This window comes from Squalius cephalus (genome assembly GCF_949319135.1).
Source record: "Squalius cephalus genome assembly, chromosome: 14".
Classification (NCBI taxonomy): Eukaryota; Metazoa; Chordata; class Actinopteri; order Cypriniformes; family Leuciscidae; genus Squalius; species Squalius cephalus.
Genome location: NC_137135.1, coordinates 32,836,498 through 32,855,990, shown reverse-complemented (window position 1 = coordinate 32,855,990; position 19,493 = coordinate 32,836,498). Strand labels below are relative to the sequence as shown.

General features: G+C 37.5%; 1 protein-coding gene across 2 annotated transcripts in view; it reads right to left on the bottom strand.

Moving 5' to 3' along the window:
- The window catches only part of csf1ra (colony stimulating factor 1 receptor, a), a 29,634-nt gene that overhangs the window by 2,695 nt on the left and 7,446 nt on the right, over positions 1–19,493 (bottom strand). For both annotated transcript variants that reach the window (XM_079893503.1, XM_079893504.1), the window contains exons 5-21: positions 19,203–19,339; positions 18,562–18,724; positions 17,136–17,337; positions 16,848–16,963; positions 14,905–15,016; positions 13,836–14,023; positions 13,671–13,762; positions 12,385–12,511; positions 11,818–11,922; positions 10,603–10,713; positions 9,323–9,485; positions 8,874–8,953; positions 8,379–8,488; positions 8,087–8,209; positions 7,886–7,997; positions 6,097–6,196; positions 593–701 (exon numbers count right to left, since the gene is read on the bottom strand). In XM_079893503.1, coding sequence (XP_079749629.1) covers positions 593–701; positions 6,097–6,196; positions 7,886–7,997; positions 8,087–8,209; positions 8,379–8,488; positions 8,874–8,953; positions 9,323–9,485; positions 10,603–10,713; positions 11,818–11,922; positions 12,385–12,511; positions 13,671–13,762; positions 13,836–14,023; positions 14,905–15,016; positions 16,848–16,963; positions 17,136–17,337; positions 18,562–18,724; positions 19,203–19,339 — 2,150 coding nt within the window. The remainder of the gene's footprint in view (positions 1–592; positions 702–6,096; positions 6,197–7,885; positions 7,998–8,086; positions 8,210–8,378; positions 8,489–8,873; positions 8,954–9,322; positions 9,486–10,602; positions 10,714–11,817; positions 11,923–12,384; positions 12,512–13,670; positions 13,763–13,835; positions 14,024–14,904; positions 15,017–16,847; positions 16,964–17,135; positions 17,338–18,561; positions 18,725–19,202; positions 19,340–19,493) is intronic.

Below are 19,493 nucleotides of genomic sequence, written 5' to 3'. Positions count from 1 at the left end.
CTGTGCACAGTATGCGGTTTTATGCATGCATGGATGGAATATATGGATGGACTACATTTTTCACATGTGAAGAGCGTGAGATACCGTATCCCATAATTCAATGCGCTTGAAGTGATATCAACCTCAATTTTTAACATCCCATCTCATGATTTGATCAGGATGCCAACAGTTTTTTTACAGAAAATTTGAAAATGTGAAATGAAAAACATGCAAAATTTAATTGCAAAATTGAAATGCATAATATGCTAAGGTGATGCAATGTTATTTTAGTATCACTGACACATTATTATAGTTTTTTTTTTAAATATATTTTGAAATCGTCATTATTTTTGTATATTCCACTTTCACTTTAATTGTAAAGTTGTAATATATATATATATATATATATATATATATATATACACACATATATATATACACACACACACACACACACATATATATACAGAAACACTTGTTTATGCGGTTCGATGCTGTTAAATGGTATTTCTCTTATTTTATTTATTATCCAAATAGCTATCCGGTTTATTTATTCTTCCAGTTATTCACCGATAGCAGGTAATGACTATCTAATGTGTTGATCGCAGTTTACCTGTGCGTCAGGTGTGTCTCCCAGCATCCTCTCGATCAGCTGACCGATCTTACTGAATGTTGGTCTCTCAGAGGCTTCCAGGTTCCAGCACATCTTCATGATGGTGTACCTGCACACAAGATCATGTGCTTCAGCAAAACCTGTCGTCTGATTCACATTTACCACAAAACCACAAGATGAAATGTGACCCTGGACTACAAAACCAGTCACATGGGTCAATTTTCTGAAATTGAGTTTTATACATCATATGAAAGGTGAATAAATAAGCTTTCCATTGATGTGTGGTTTGTTAGGATTGGATAATATTTGGTCCAAGATACGACTATTAGAAAATCTGGAATCTGAGGGTGCAAAAAATCGAAACATTGAGAAATTCTCCTTTAAAGTTGTCCATTTATGTTGGCGATTGTGCTGAATTCACTCACACAAATAAATGTTTTATATATTTACGGTAGGAAATCTACAAAATATCTTCATGGAACATGATCTTTACTTAATATCCTAATGATTTTTGGCATAAAAGAAAAATCAATCATTTTGACCCATACAATGTATTGTTGGCTATTGCCACAAATATACCCGTGCGACTCGTGCCTGGTTTTGTGATCCAGGGTCACAAATATGGATTATGGAAAATAAAGCCCTCATATTGATGAGCATCATGATTTTTTGCATTGTGACATTACTGTCATTTCAGCACATTTCTTATTTGACATGAACTGTAACGTATGTACTGTATTATATTGCCTTTAATTTATGGTGATTAAATCATTACACTACACTGTAAAAAAAAAGTTTTTGAATTTGTAAATACAAAAATTATTAGAGTATGTTTCTTTATAATTATTTGTGGACATGACTAGCAATTTCAGAGTGAACATTTTAAAAGCAGTTTATTGTTTTCTTCATTGTCATGACATTTTCTGAGGTTTTTCTTTTTACTTAGTGTGTGTGTGTGTTCTGTGTCTCTCACTGTTCAGCGGAACTAAACTCTTGACTGCTCTTCTTGGGTCACATTGTGTTTTTGCATGCAACTTCACTGCTACACAGTTTATAGTTGTATTAGTGGCTTTAAAGTTCTGAAGTCAACATGACTGAGATGCTCAATAAAAATGATACATTTGAAACAACTGCTAGAAGGTAAATTGGTGAAGGTCTGTGGATCTTTACACTATAAACCTCCTTAAACCTCATGCAGAGATACTGAACAGTGATATTTTAGTTTTATATACAATTAATATTTTTTATATTTATTTTTTCATTTCATTTTGTTATGTGCTCTTGTCATTTTTACTAGTTTTTGATTTTAAAAATATTTCTATATAGTTTTCATAAATTTTTAGTTTTAGTAATTTTAGTATTTAAGTATCTTTATCAAACTTAACATAAAACAATAATGTGAAATGTTGCCTCGACAACTAATTGAAATAAATCAATAATAAAATAAAATTTCAACTTTTTATCTCATAATTTTGACTTTACCTTATAATTGTCTTTTTATGTAATAATTATGAAATTAAAAGTCAAAATTATGCCTTATTATGCAAATTTCAAATTTTCATGTCATAATTAAGATTGACTAAAGCATTGGTTTTCCTTTTGTGGCAAGAATGGGCTTCCATTCTTCAAAAGTGTTTATAAGCAATAAAAATAAGTTTAAGTTTTTTCATATTTTATTTTACTGTAGCTTTATTTCAGTTGTAATAGTTTTAGTTCCAGTAAGAACACAGTGAAGCAGAGTAAAGACACACGGCGTGGATGAAGACGAGAGGACGAGCATGAAATGTGTGGAAAATCCAAGGCTTGCAGTCGCATCATGTGTTTAACACGCAGAACTGAAGATCCGCGCAGGACGACACACACAGGAGAATCAGAATCAGAATCAGAATCAGAATCAGAAAGAGCTTTATTGCCAAGTGTGCTTGCACCCACAAGGAATTTTTCTTGGTACTGAAGCTTCCAGTGCACATATACAAATACAAATACAACAAGAACATAGTAATACAAATTCTAAGAATGAAAATATATAAAAAATAAATAAAAATAGTATAAAAGTAAAAAAATAGGGTCACAGTTGGGTTTAGTCTGAATAACATTTACAGATTATAAACATATTTACAGTATTTTGAGTAGTATGAATAATATAGATATAAATATCACCTGAGTTTATTGCACTAGACAGTGGGAGTATTGCACTTACAGGCATATGCTTTGGGGGGCATGTTAAGTGTTCAGAAGGGAAATGGCCTGTGGAAAGAAACTGTTCCTGTGCCTGGAAGTTCTTGTGGCCAGTGATCTGTGTCGCCGTCCTGACGGTAACAGTTCAAACAGGGGGTGTCCAGGGTGAGTGGAGTCTGTGATGATTTTACCTGCTCTCTTCCTCACTCTGGAAGAGTACAGGTCCTGGAGGGTTGGCAGGGGGGCACCAATAATCCTCTCTGCAGTCCGGACTGTCCGTTGTAGTCTCCTGATGTCCGATTTGGTAGCTGAACCAAACCAGACAGTGATGGAAGTGCTTAAGACAGACTCAATGACGGCTGAGTAGAACTGGATCAGCAGCTCCTGTGGCAGATTGAACTTCTTCAGCTGGCGAAGGAAGTACAGTCTCTGCTGGGCCTTTTTCACAATGGAGTCAATGTGATTTGCCCACTTCAGGTCCTGGGAGATGGTAGAGCCCAGGAACCTGAATGACTCCACTGCTTCCACAGTGCTGTTCATGATGGTGAGAGGGGGGAGTGCTGGGGTGTTTCTCCTGAAGTCCACGATCATCTCCACTGTTTTGAGCGTGTTCAGCTCAAGGTTGTTATAACTGCACCAGACAGCCAGCTGTTCAACCCCCAGTCTGTAAGCAGACTCGTCACCATTTTGGATGAGACCGATGACAGTGGTGTCGTCTGCAAATTTCAGGAGCTTGACAGAGGGGTCTTTAGAAGTGCAGTCATTAGTGTACAGGGAGAAGAGCAGTGGGGAGAGAACGCACCCTTGGGGGGCGCCAGTGCTGATGGTGAGGGTCCTGGATGTGAGTTTCCCCAGTCTCACTAGCTGCTGCCGGTCCGTCAGGAAGCTGGAGATCCACTGACAGATTGTGGATGGCATGGAGAGCTGAGTCAGTTTGGCTGTGAGAAGATCAGGGATGATGGTATTGAAGGCCGAACTGAAGTCCACAAATAGGATCCGTGCATAAGTCCCAGGTCTGTCAAGATGTTGCAGGATATAGTGCAGTCCCATGTTGACTGCATCATCCACAGACCTGTTTGCTCTGTAAGCAAACTGAAGGGGATCCATCAGGGGTCCGGTGATGTCCTTCAGATAGGCCAACACCAGTCTTTCAAACGACTTCATGACCACAGACGTGAGAGCGACAGGTCTGTAGTCGTTAAGTCCAGTGATTTTAGTTTTTTTGGGAACCGGAATGATAGTGGAGCGTTTGAAGCAGCAGGGAACTTCACACTGCTCCAATGATCTGTTGAAGATCTGCGTGAAGACTGGGGCCAGTTGGTCAGCACAGGCTTTTAGACAAGCAGATGAGATGCCGTCTGGGCCTGAAGCTTTCCTAGTCTTCTGTTTTTTGAAGACTCTGCTCACGTCCTCCACACAGACCTTAAGCTCAGGTTGGATGGCAGAAGGGGGGAGGAGAGGGGTTGCAGGAGGTGATGGTGGATGTGTGAAGTGCACATCAGGGCGGGTGTGAGGTGTGAGTCTGGGCTTCTCAAACCTGCAATAGAATGCATTGAGAGTGTCAGCCAGTTGTTGATTCTCCACAGATGGGGGGGATGGTGATTTGTAGTTGGTGATGTTCCTCAGGCCTCTCCAGACTGATGCCGGGTCGTTGGCCGAAAACTGGTTTTTCAGCTTTTCAGAGTAGCTTCTTTTAGCAACTCTGATCTCCTTTGTCAGTTTGTTTCTGGCCTGGTTATACAAGATTTTATCCCCACTTCTGTAAGCATCCTCTTTGGCATGACGAAGCTGTTTGAGTTTCCCAGTAAACCATGGTTTATCATTAGTGAATGATAAGAATGTCCTGGTAGGAATGCATGTATCCTCACAGAAACTGATATATGATGTTACAGTATCTGTGAGCTCATCCAAATCGGTGGCTGCATCTTCAAAAACAGTCCAATCAGTGCAATCGAAGCAGGCCTGTAGATCCTGCTCTGCTTCGTTGGTCCATCTTTTTACAGTCCTTAATACAGGTTTAGCTGATTTCAGTTTCTGCCTGTAGGTCGGTATAAGATGAACCAAACAGTGATCAGAGAGCCCCAAAGCTGCCCGTGGGACGGAGTGATACGCATTCTTTATCGTGGTGTAACAGTGGTCCAATATATTACTGTCTCTGGTAGGACATGTAACATGCTGTCTGTATTTTGGCAGTTCACGGGAGAGATTTGCTTTGTTAAAATCCCCAAGAATGATTAAAAGAGAGTCTGGGTACCTTTGTACCCAGTTTTTCATTAGATTTAGTTTTAGTTGTTGCAGTGCATCAAGTTAAACTGAATGAAAATACGAAACATTGCTGAAATAAAATAAGTAAAATTTTTTGTCTTTTATTTCATTTTAGTTGAGGTTTTTTTTTTTTTCAAGAAAATCTATATATTTTTTAATGGCTTTAGTTTTAGTTAATGAAAACCCTGACTCGACTATTGATATTAAAAACCTTTTCATCTGAATCTTCTTGATTAAATGCATGAAATTAGTTTTGGATACAAATATTATAGTTATGAATGTCTATTCAAAATGAAATATTCACATATTCTCATTTAAGTGCTCCTCATCATCACATATTTATGGAAAATAAATCATGCTTTTGTAATTCATAATTATTACATAAAAAGTAGAAATTATGACATACTAAATCATAATTATGAGAAGTTCAAATTTTATGAAAAAGTAAAAATGTATGACAATGTTGATGTAAAAGTCATAATTACGACATAAAAACTATTTTTATGACAATCAACTACAACAATCAAAATGATGACATTAAAAGACAAAATAATAACAAGTCAAAATTGACATAAGTCATAATTATTACAGAAAGACAATTATGACTTTATAATCTGATAAATACATTTTTTTAATCTGAAAATTATGATTTAGTATGTCATAATTTCGACTTTCTCATAATTTCAACTTTTTGTCACTGTGACATAAAAAGTCACAACTACTACTATGATCATAATTATGTCTTAATATGTCATATTTTTGACTTTATCTCATAATTTTGCTTTTGAATGGCATAAATATAACTTTTTATGTCATAATTAAGATTTACTGAAGCATGCTTTTTTCTCTTTGTGGCGGAAGAGGGCTTCTACACACATTCCTTCTTTAAAAGAGTTTAAACGTACAGTACGATGTAGATCTCACGTAGAAATCACTACGTCATTCCCTCACTTCCATTTGTATAATTTCACAGGTTTGATGATTTATTATTATTGTAAATTGTGGGAAATGGTCATAGTAAAGAATGAATATTTGTGTCTGATAATGAACATCTCACTCACATCTCTGGAGGGGCAAAGTCAGGTCTGGACATCTGATATCCACATTTGATCATTTTATAGAACTTGGAGTCCACCAGGACGTTGGGATACGGGCTCTTCCCTGCAGAAACATGCAGACGAGTCAAAAACTCACACCTGTGTGTGCAATGAGACTGGACATGATTTTAATATTCATCTATTATGCATTAAAGACGCCTGATGGTGTTTTTTTAGATTAGCAGGTGAAGGTGTACACAATGCAAAACTAAGTGAAAAACAGGTGTACACCATGTAAAACAAATCAGGTAAAAACAAGAAAGCTTGAACATTTATAGTTCTCACACATTATAAATAAACAAACAAACAGACAAACGTGAGAGCATATGATTTTAAAACTGTAATTATTTTTTTACACATTTAAAAAAAAAAAAAAAAAGATTTTAACATTTTAGACACTGTTTAATAAGTGCTCAAACAGTAGAGCATGACGCTCGCAACGCCAAGATCATGGGTTCAATTCCCAGTGAAATGAACAGGCATGAACTGGTAACAATATACGCCATCAAAGCAGAATAATATTTGGAAGAGTACAGTTTTTTGGTTCTCTGCAGCTCCCGTAATTAATGAAATTAGTGAGTCAAAGTGACCCAGGAACATCATAATCGGGGCTTGACATTAACTTTTTTGCTCACTAGCCAATGTAGCATTTTTACTAGCCACATTTTTGCTGTTGTGAAATTACCTGATAAAAGTTGACGTGCTAAAATTGACTTGAACTAGATTTACAACCCTTTTAAATGTAAAACCACTGTGCCTGCCTAATGTGTTTTCTGTCTAAATTAATGCTCCACATACTGTATTTAATATAATATATAATATAATATAGCCGAATGTCAAATAAAGCTGTTCTCGTTTCCTATCTTTTTTTTGTCTGACAAGAACGAGTATCTATGATATAGTGAATGACTACATTTTTTATAGGCCTATGTGGAAAATGATCTGAATTGAGAGAGTTCTGGAACCGGGTGAACTAAAGCTCTGTGATAGTGAGTATTACAAGTATTAAGCACAAGAATTAAACCAAATTCTTTAAATATAAAACAAAAGAAAAGCAGATAAGTGATAAGTCCGTGGAAAAACACTACTCATTCACGTCTGTCAACAGATGAACTCCTCTCATTCACTGAACAGGGTAGACGCAGCTCGAGAGAGTGGCGGCGGGGAGAAAGCAAGACCTTGTGTTCGCAGGACAGTATTGGCAACGTTTGAAGGTTACTGAGGTTTGTCCAAAAAGTCGCTAGATTTGTCGCTAGTCGCTTTTTTGAACAAATGTCGCTAAAGGGGTCTGAAAAGTCGCTAAGTTGGCAACACTGATACGACGTAACTCCAGCAGGGCCGCTAGCTGTCTCTTCGTTTCTGTGTTGTCGGTCACTAGCGCGCAAGGCAACAGTGTCACACTGCAATATGGCTTATTTCAGATGCCTTTTGAAAAGACTACAATTATTCAACCCGCCAAAGTGGCTAGTTGGAGTGACTGTGTTACCCGCCACGAGCAAAATCCACCCGCGTTTGGCGGGTTGGCGGGTGTTAATGTCAAGCCCTGATCATAATCATAACAGAAATTTGGTACGCACATTCCACAACATATCAGAGTGTTGATATGTTGATGCATGTTCATGACACTAAATGAGACCAAAAAAGGTCACAGAATATCAAGAAATAAATCATAGGTTAACCATTATTTCCATATGTGGGTCAAACTGACTATATAATAATAATAAAAAGGTTAAGTTCTGTGTTTCTGTCTCACCCAGTGAAAAGATCTCCCACAGCAGGATGCCGTAAGACCAGACGTCACTCTGAACCGTATAAACACATTCGAAAATACTCTCTGGAGCCATCCACTTCACTGGAAGACGGGCCTAGACACACACACACACACACACATACATTAGTATTTGATTTAAACTGAATTTGATTTGTAGGTCTATCACAGTGTTTGTTCCCTCACGTTTCCTTTGACCACGTAGTTGGAGTCGTTCATGATGTCTCGTGCCAGTCCGAAGTCACAGATCTTGGCCACTCGACTGTTGGTGAGGAGAACGTTTCTGGCCGCCACGTCTCTGTGAATGCACTGTGAAGATTTACAGTCAATCCATCAGATCAACTGATTACCTGAAGATGCAGTGTCAGGTTTTTTTTTGCATCTATTGTTTATGAACGTAACTTCCTCCAGATCTCTGAGCAGATCTCATCGTTTATGAGGCTGCTGGTGGTTTTCTATTTTTATTTTAGGGACTCACATTCTTAGCCGTGAGGAAGTCGAGTCCCTGCGCCACCTGATAGGAGAATCTGAGTAAGTCGTCCATGTCCACTGGCCACGAATCTTCTTCCTGAATCTCAGCAGAAGAACCTGGAGCGCAAGAGGAACCGCATGCATTTCAACAGTTTCTATCGTCGGAGCGTAAAGTCAAAATGAAAATTATGTTCTCAACCCATTTCCCTTGTGTAACATGACACATTTGTGAAACATGATATATAATCATATATAGAAAATATTAAATATTTATAATAAAAAGGAAATATAAAAAAATCATAAATTACAACACAAGAACATAAGAAAGTGCAAATACAAAAATAGATGCAAAAATCATAAGAAAAAAAAAAAATACAAAATACGAAGAAAATAAAAAACTACAGTAAATGGTTGGGTTAAAGAAATATGGAGTCATACCAAACATCTGATATTCATTAAAGATGTGTATGTCTCTGTGATATGAAAGTGGTTTGTGACTCACCCAGAACAGAGTTTGTGTTCGCTGTGACCGGTTTCATGTCCAGATAATTATCAGAGCATGTGCTGGAAATCCCACTGTCACTGTCATCGTCAAATAATCAACATTATCATTATCAACATTTATTTTATTTCAAGTAATGGGAATACATTTTTGAATTGTTTTAGTTTTAATTAACTATAATTAACCCTGATAACTTTCAATCAAACACATTCATCGATTTTTTTGCAGAGTTTCAGTTATGTATAAAATCTTGCACATTAACAGAGTCTAAATGAAGTTTTGTGTTTGTACAGTGCTGTGTAACATGTTTAATATATATATATATATATATATATATATATTTATTTATTTATTTATTATATGTGATTTATTAATATATTTGATCTATTTATATATTTGATCTATTTATATATTTGATTGACATATTTGTGTATGTTTATTTAACAGACCTTCTGATGAACATTCGGTCAGTGTTCACATTCTTATAATCCATCGTTGGCTCTGGAAGGTTCGGAATCGTCATGACGAAGTTCAGGAAGTTCTCGGCTTTGCTACGCAGGAAGTTCAGAAGATCCCCATGACAGCAGTACTCTGTGATCACCAGCACAGGACCTGTGAATGGACCGGAAATTAACCAAAAATCAAAATCCACGACCAGTTTCCGATGGTTTTACATGGTTTCGAGCTGTTGATTAACTAGACATGGTAGGCTGGTAGGCCTGCTTTTGACATCTTGGTCAAGCCAATTAGAGCTCTAAAAACCTATTTAAAACCTATTGTTTTTTTCCCAGCCATGCACTCTCTTGAAAATAAAGACAACCTTTTAGGGTGTGTTCACACGTTGCATGTCTGTTTTGATTAAAACGAACCCTGGTTTGATTTTTCTCTGTTAATGCGGTTCATTTGAATAAGTGTGAACGCTGCCATCTGAACCCTGGTGCCACCAAACAAGCGGACTGACACAGCTAAGATGAGTCTCGATCCACTTCCAAACCAACTCTGGTGCAGTTCGAATGAAATATGAACTCAACACGGACCAAAGACATGTAAACGTCCAAAAACAGGACATGATGTCACAAGATGTGACTCTATGCGCTAAGCATACCTGTTTTTCCCATTATAATCGTGATGTTGCCCTTCACAGTTCAGTTCAGGCGTCAGAACCGCGTCTCCTCGCAGCAGATCTTCATTTGTGTGTGTGTGACGGAGGGATTCCTGCCGCTGTTTTGACTCCTTTACACATTTTCTCTCTTCTTCACGAGTTCAGATGGTCAGAATACCATCATATGTAGGCTACACACATACAGTGAGCGCATTTAGCCCAGAACACATGAATGTTCGTTAAGTTCCATTGTGAAATATACCTTATAAAAGCCAATCAGGTTGTGAACATCTTTATCCCTTTAAGTTCCGTATCTTTAAGTTCGGTGTTAAAATGCCAGTGTGAACGCTAAGCGGACCAGGACTAAATGGTTTTTTTTTGGTTGACGACCGGCAAACGAACCAAGCGAACCGAACTACAAGTGTGAACACACCCTTAGAGATCAGTTCTTAAAAGAAGAATTTTTTCTTAGTGCCGAGAACATCACAATAATCTAAAGAACCTTTTTCCACTAAAGAACATTTAGTGCAATGCGAAGGTTGCATGGATGTGAAAGGTTCTTCAAGGAACATCAGTGCTCATAAAGCAGGGTTATTTCAATTCCGAGCGAGCAGGATTGAGTCTTACCGCCGTGTGTGCAGGCGCCCAGCAGGTTTACGATGTACTTGTGCTGTCCCAGATGACTGAGGATCTTCAGCTCTGACATCAGAGCCTCCCGCTCGTCTCGATGAGCGCTGGCTGCTCCCAGCATGCAACACAACACAGTTCAATACGCTTACTGGCTTTGTAAAATAGTTTTGTCAATGAAACATGTTTACAGTAAGTTCATTTGAAAAGTAATGCTAGACCAAAATGGGGTTTTCAGTGGCTTTGGCCAATTATATGGAGATGGTAATGGTATTTACTGAACTGAATAGACCTTATTCAGAGCAGCGCCATGACAGGTTATGAAAGCGAGGCTATGAGGGATAGACTTGCTGTGTCTTCAGTGGTATCCACTGTATAAAGCGGAACGTTTTTTGTCTAATGAAATTTCTTGGAAAGATATCTTTTGCAGCAGAACAATCCAAAAACACATTGAATAACAGTACAACCCAGTGAAGAGATGTATGTCTATCCCTCACAGCCTCGCTTTCATTCCCGTTAAAAATCAAAGATGGCGCTGATGTGAATAAGGTCTATTGAGCTGAATAACGAGACTATCGTCTTCTGTAGAGCTGCATCAAATTTGTTTCATAATTCAGGAACTTTGCAACATTTACACCGTTATTGAACTGAACTGAATCAATATTGAACTGAATAACGAGACTATTGTCTTCTGTAGAGATGCTTTACAGCTGAATCAAATTTGTTACATAAGCAATATTAACACTGTTATTGAACTAAACTGAATGAACATTGAACTGACTTGAGACGAATAATGACATGGTCGTCTTCTGTTGTTTCATACTTGATGACTTTTGCAACATTCCCAGTTATTTTTTTCTGTTCATTTCTGAGAAGAAAAAATAACTCTGGGAATGTTGCAAAATTCATCATTTTTGAATCATTCAATTGAATCAATCAGTTTTTTAAAAAATAATTCCTTCAGATTAATTAAACAGTTATGAAATTAACTGTTTTTAGCAATTAACATGCTGTCAGAGCCTCTAGTAAATGACATGTTATTTTGTTTAGTTGTCCGTTCAGAATCGTGATCTCTATTTGAAGCAAAAAAAGGGGAATCATGCAGCTTCAGAAAAGTTATATAAGTAATAATCATACCATAGTATTACCACAGTACTAAATTACTAAAAACATAGTAACACTGTAGTACTCTTTGTAACTGTAATGTTTTCTGACCTTTCAGCATTTTCACAGCCACACGCGTGACGTTGTCATCCTTCCCCAGGCCGTACGCCGTGGCCTCCACCACCTTCCCAAACGCTCCAGCGCCCAGAGTCTTCCCTGCACACACACACACACGCACACACACACACACACACACACACACACACACACACACACACACACACACACACACACACACACACACACACACACACACCTCAATACATGAACAAACACTTTACGGTAACACTTTACAATAAGGTCTCCTTTGTTAACATTAGTTAATGCATTAACTCACATGAACTAACAATGTTTTAGTAAATTAAAATTGTTAACTAAAGATTAATAAATGTTGTAGAGGTTTTGTTCATTCTTCATTCATGTTAACTAATGTTAACAAATGATAATAAATAAATAAACAAACAAACAAACAAACAAATAAAATGGCGTCAGAGAGAAAACTGTGTCTGAAAAATGTCAGATTATTTGACTTTCATGACCTAGAAAAACTTCATGATATTCATAATTCAAAAGGCTGTCATATGAGAGTGTGTTGGACGTCAGTGACCCAGTACAGACCTAGTTTTAATTTGTCTCGAGGAAACTCCCATTTCTCATTGTATGGAAGTTGTGTCGGGTCTATGAAGGTGTAGTTGTTTCCATTTGTGGCTTCAATGATTTTCCAGCGGATCTCAAATCTGGGTTTCTAACAACAGACAAGAGAGGCATAAACTAGAGTCCAGGGCTTTACACACATATAAACATGATACTGACGGGCAATTCAAAGTGTGTGAAATCAACAGGTTTCAAATCTTCAAAAGAACATGATGAATTGTTGATGAGACCAGGGATATGAATGAAGAGAGTCAGGAACAGTTTCATTGTGTGTTTGTTTTAAACAAAGCACACTTCACTCAAAAGAGAATATTAAACACACCGAAGCTCTGTACACTTGAAAATTAAACAAAGATTATTGGAGTATGTTTTACAAGAGAAAATACTATATTCTTTCAACTTCAAAAAATCTAATTTAATTCATTGTTACTTGCTTGTTTCTTTGTAATTAATTGTGAAATTTACAAGCAATTTCTGAATGAAAATTGTTTATTTCAACAACAAATTGTCTATTCCTTAAAAATCTCTCATATATCTTCTGAATACTTTGCGAAGAATAATATCATTGCCAATAAAAGAAAGCAAGAATTGAAAAGAATTTTTTTTTTTGCAAAAGAAAGAGCAAAAAGAGCAAAAAAAGAACGAAAGAAAGAGCAAAAAAAAGAAAGCAAGCAAGAAGAAAGGAATGAAAAAAAGAGCGAAAGAAAGAGCGAAAGACAAACCGAAAAACAGAAAGAAAAGGCAAAAAAGCACAGAAAGAGTGAAAGAAAGAATATTTTGCGAAAGAAAGAGCGAAAGACAGAAAGTTAAAAAGAGCGAAAGAAAGAAAAAGCACAACAGCAAAGAAAGAGCAAAAGAAATAAAGAAAAAAAGAGCGAAAGAAAGACAAAGAAAAAGCGAAAAAAGAGCAAAAGGCAGAAAGACAAAAATAGCAAAAAAGCACAGAAAGAGCAAAAGAAAGAAAGATTATATTTGGGAAAAAGCGAAAGAAAGAGTGAAAGACGAGATAGAGTGAAATAAAGGAAAAGAAAGTAAAAGCAAAAAAGAAGAAAAAGCGAAAGTGAAAGACAGAAAGAAAGAGCAAACAGCACAGAAAGAGCAAAAGAAAGAATATATTTGCAAAAGATCGAAAGAGAGACAGCGAAAGACAGAAAGATATAAAGAAAGAAAGAAAGAAGAAAAAGCTAAAAAAGAGCAAAAAAGCAAAGAAAGAGTGAAAGAAAGATCTAACAATGAAAACTGAAGCTCACCTGTCTGTACTTGTAGAACATGAGGGCGAGCAACAGCGCCAGGACCAGCATGGAGACTCCACATCCGTACATCGCACTGGTGAACAGCTGATCTGAGACCAGAACACACACATCACCACCACTGAACCAGAGGAATCAACCGGAACCTTCTAGAAACACACTTACCGGAGCCGTCCATGGAGAAGACGTCACTGCCCTGACCGGCCAGATTAAAGGCCACACACACCACAGTCATCCTGCGGTTCGGGCCCACGGTCAGCACACTCTCCACTCCCACCGACCCGTACGGATCCTTCTGGACCTCCACCGTCTGAGTCCGGATCGGCTGGAGGTCTGTGGTGTTCTCTGGACAACTGTTCAACACAAACATCATCATCATCATCATCATCATCATCATCATCTTCATCTTCACAGGACTGGCACTGAGACCTCTCCTGGAGAGCTGCATTTGAAGAGCATTGAACATTACGCCGTTTTAACAGACAACTAAACAAAATAACATCATTCACTAGACTAGAGGCTCTGGCAACATGTTAATCGCTGCAGGCTATTTAAACTGTTTAATCTGAATAAATTATTATTTAATAAAAGCTGATTGAATAAATGTAATGTGATGCATATTTGTCAGTCGATATTCAATTAGTTAAAATACAGTAGTCAACGTTTGAAAACCCTTCATCAAAGTTATACATGAATTTTCAACAATACTCGTTCTTGACTTAGGACAACTTTGTTGATCCACTTCAAATGTTGACGACTGTATATGAGATAAAAAATGATGAGCATTTATTAATGATGAATATTGTGTGTATTTAAAACGCATTCAGTCGCAGTTTACCCGTTTATATATGACTGACAAATATGCATCACATTAAGTTTATTAGTTTATGTTAAAACTGAATACTCCAAATAGATTAAATAATAATCATTAATAATTTGTTACATATATATAGTGCTTTTCTTGGCACTCAAAGCACTTTACATAGAAGACGGGAATCTCCACAACCACCACCAATGAATGCAATTCACATAAAAAAATCTTAAATTTAGGCAGCAAAATTTGGTAGCAAGTTTCACTTCTTGTTTCTTGTTGAAGATAACTAATGAATCATTCACAATAAATTCCAAAATGTATATTTAAAAAGCAAAATGGCTTGATTTTGATATCATTGACACTGTTATGAGCTGAAAGTGGGCGTGCTGTCAGACGTGTAATAAAGAGGCAAACACGCACGTGGTTCTGCTTCCTGCGCACTGGTACCAGTAGATACTGGGAGCTGGATATCCAGAAGATCTACATGTCAGAGTTGTGACATTCTCCCATCTCACCGTCGCTACAGGTTTCTCTGTCAAACAAAACAAGCTTGAATATCTTGACTTGAGTTCTTCACAGGAAGGTTCTGGGTTCAGTAAACTTCAGCTCTATCAGTAGCGTTGATTACACAGAAAATTATTTTGTGAAAATATATTTGTGTTGCGCTTGTGATTGAATTAAATGGCCCAAATATACACGGCACTGAAAATACAGTCCTTGCCTGTGCAAAGTTATATGAAATACTCCACCCGTCAAAAGTATTGAATAATTAGAATAAATCTCCTGATGCTCACCAACACTGCCAAATTTATTGCTTACCGTATTTATTTTATGAAAAATACAGTAAAAATGGGAATTTTGTGGACTATTATTACAACTTAAAATAACTGTTTTGTATTTGAATAAATTTTAAAATGCAGTTTATTCCTGTGATCAAAGCTGAATTTTCAGCGTCATTACTCCAGTCTTCAGTGTCACATGATCCTTCAGAAATCATTCCGCTAAAAAATTAATTATTCCAAACGTTTGACCGGTAGTGTATATTAACTCCTGCTGCGAGCATTTGCATGGACATATGAAATAACAATTTTTTTACAGAAAGACAAATCAAAACAAGAAATAAATGGGTGATAAAAAGAAGCATTAAAATAAAAGAAAGAAAAAGATTTAGACAAATTTACAGCTCAAATATTAACACACATTATTAATTCATATAAATGTTTATGCAAAATTACAAGCTTCAAATTTCTAGTGCCTGTTTGGTAAAGTTGTTAAGTTTTACTTAGTACTGAATGGGATTTTTTTTTTTTACACACACACACTATATATATATATATATATATATATATATATATATATATATATATATATACACATACATAAACACACACACACACAATATATATATATATATATATATATATATATATATATATATATATATATATATATATATATATATATATATATATACATACACACTAGAGGCTGACATTTTTTCGGGAATCCCACGGGTCACGGGATTCCCGTGGGATTCCTGCAGGATGGGAGTCATCTTTGCTATTAATCACGGGATTTGGACGGTACAGGATAAATGGTTAACGGGAGCAGACGGGAGCGGGAATCAACCAATAGCAAAGACGACAAAAAAAGAAAAAAGTAAATGCACCATTTTGTAGTTTCCTTTTAAATACGCCTACAATGTAACGCAATTAAAAAATAACTACACGACCCAGCCGTCCCAGAAGCCATCAGTGCTTTTTGTCACGGCTTCCCGCCGGAATTCAAAGAGCAGTGATGGAGGGAGCTAACAGACTATAAATGTAAACTATAAATGTATTGTTTACTCAACAATAAATTAGTAAAATGCAGCTTTATGTGCTGTTTGGGTTTATTAAACTATTGTAGACATGGTGTGAACTATGTACTGTTTTTCTTTTATTTGCTGTCTTCCATTTTCTGGAGAAAATCTAGAAACAGGGGCTCAGCAGCTGGTCTAAAACAGGATGGAGAGCAGATTAAATCAAATTCTATGTATTAACTAAACACTAATTGAAGAAAAAAATATATGGGAGCGGTAAAGGAGCGGGAGTCAGTTTAAACAGGAGCGGGATGGGAGTGGGAGTCAATTTACCAGGAGCGGGATGGGATGGGATTATTTTTTTAACTTTGGTCTGGGAGTGGGACGGGACAAGATTTCTTTCTATGGGAGTGGGACGGGACAGGAGTGAAAATCCACTTCCGTGTCATCCTCTAATACACACACACACACACACACACACACACACACACACACACACACACACACACACACACACACATTTGGAATTATGTGCAGACATAAACAGACTAACTGTACTTACTGTACATTTTGATATCAAAAGTAATGGAGGCATTTTTCATGCTGCTGTTCACATGGAGTGTGTAGCTGCCGATCTCCTGGAAGTTCAGTCTCCTGAGGAACAGCAGCGCCTCGTATCTACACATTTACAAACACTGAGCTCAATGTATCCCAACAAAACACACATCACAGTCGGCCCATGAAGATGTGAATCTGGCATGTGTGAAAATTCCTCTTGCTTGCAATGTTTGATAATTGCATTTTGGCTATAAATTGTCATTTATTCGCTAAATGTGTGCTTTCTACTGACCTGTCGTTGTAGTTGTAAAACCTGTTCTCTGGGAGTGAGGCATTGTGGGATGTTGGAGTCTCCCACCGGTGTGAGGACAGAGGAGGATACGCTTCGATCAGAACAGAAAGATCCACATCGTCCCCTTCTCTCACCTCGATGGACAGACCGCGGTGAGTGAGTTTAGAAGAGAGCTTCGGGGAGAGACGAATGTACGGCTCGTCTGTCACAAATCAAAAAGTGCTTTAATCGTTTTAAAAACACCAAACAACACCAACGTCTCGCCCTTATAGAAACGGCCATCTGGAGGGAAAAACAAGGCTTTCCTCCAGTGCCCAGTTAGGTTTGCAGTGATATTAAAAGACCAGCATATGAACCCTTAATATAAACATGACGTGCAGTTTCTCATTAAGCGCCTTTCCACCATTATAAACGTTCAATCATTTGGCGTGTTGTTCACATTCTGGGCTCATCTGCTCGCCGGTATATAGTATGCAACATCAATAAGCTGTATACTGAATTTGATCCTTTAATATCACTTTGCCTTAAAGGAACACGCCGACTTTTTGGGCTTATTCACCATATCCCCCAGAGTTAGATAAGTTCATAGATACCCTTTTCATCTCTGTGCGTGCCGTAACTCTGTCTGACGCACACACCGCTAGCCTAGCTTAGCACAAAGACTGGAGGTAAATGGCTCCAGCTAGCATACTGCTCCCAATAAGAGACAAAATAACGCCAACATTTTCCTATTTACATGTTGTGATTTGTACAGTCAGAGTCATAGGCGGAGTGATTTACTCCAACTCTGCGCAAACTCTCTGCTCCTCACCATGGGGCTTCTCAGCTGCTGCGAGCAAATCCCTCCGCCCAAGTAGCAGTGCTTCGCCTTCTGAGAATATAGTTCCCAGTATGTATACGGTTAGAAGATGGCTGTGTCTCATGTGACCTTGTTATTTGTACACGCTGTGACTATACAGATCTCAACATGTAAATAGGAAAATGTTGGTGTTATTTTGTCTCTTATTGGTAGCAGTATGCTAGCTGGAGCCATTTACCTCCAGTCTTTGTGCTAAGCTAGGCTAGCGGTGGGTGCATCAGACAGAGAGATGAAAAGGGTATGTATGGACTTATCTAACTCTGGGGGATACGGTGAATAAGCTAAAGTCCCAAAAAGTCGGCGTGTTCCTTTAAGGCACTTTAAGTGTTTTTCACGTTAAGCCTTTTAGAATGCAGGACTATAGAAATACTGCAGCTGGTGCTTTATATGGATCACAAGTGCCCAATACTGTTCACATATTTTCGTTTTTTTCTTTTGAGAGGTGATCTAAATATTCAAAATTAAAAATGAACCAGCCCGTGCTTCAGTTCTATGGGTGTTGTGCCCTCCAGGTCTCTGTGTCAGTCACACGACTGAAAACTATGACACATCAAGCATGACTCTCACCCACGACCAGCAGTTGTGTGGTGGAGCTGTTGGCTCCGGCCTCGTTCTGGCCCGTACACGTGATGTTGCCAGAATCAGACAGCTGAACAGCCGGCATGTAGAGGATGCTCTCGATGGCCAAACGATCCCCCTGCATCTTTGATTTCTCTTCTGCTCGAGGCAGCTGCGAATGAGAAGAACAACATCACTGGACTCTTTACATGCTTAAAGAAGTCTCTTCTGCTCACCAAGGCTTCATTTATTTGATCAAAATTGCTGTCATTTTGTGAACGGTTTTCTATTAGAATATATTTTAAAATGTAATTTATTCCTGTGATCATAACATTTCTGATTATTATCAATGTTAAATACAGTTGTGATGCTTCATTTTTTTGTGGAAACCAAGATAAAGCAAGATTTTTCAGGATTCTTTGATGACTACAAAGTACAAAAGAACAGCATTTATTTAATATGGAAAAATTGTGCAACATTATAAATGTCTTTACTGTCGCTTTTGAATAATACAATTGTTTCCCAAAAATGTGCAAGTTAAAATTGACTATTGGCTTTTTAGTCTATTGAAAGAGGCCTGATGTATTTCATTACAAATATTTTCCCCAGAATCAGGCACGAGTCCAGAGGTCAAAGGTCAAAGGTCGTACCTTTCTGGTGGAGTGTGTCCATGTGACGTTGTAGTAAAAGTCTGGGTTATTTGTGGTGCAAATGATCTGTAAGCTCTCTCCCACCAGTTTCACATACTCGTTTCTCCTCAGGAACACGTACGGTGGAAACCGTAACCCTGATTAAAAAATATAGTAGAGATATTAAATGAGTAGCTTTTATTAACTTTGTTACAATTTTGATGTACTGAATGTTGCACATCAGGGATTCCCATATGCTTTTGCAATTTTAAGCAGATTAAGATGAAATTCTGATAGCTTTTACTGTAAATC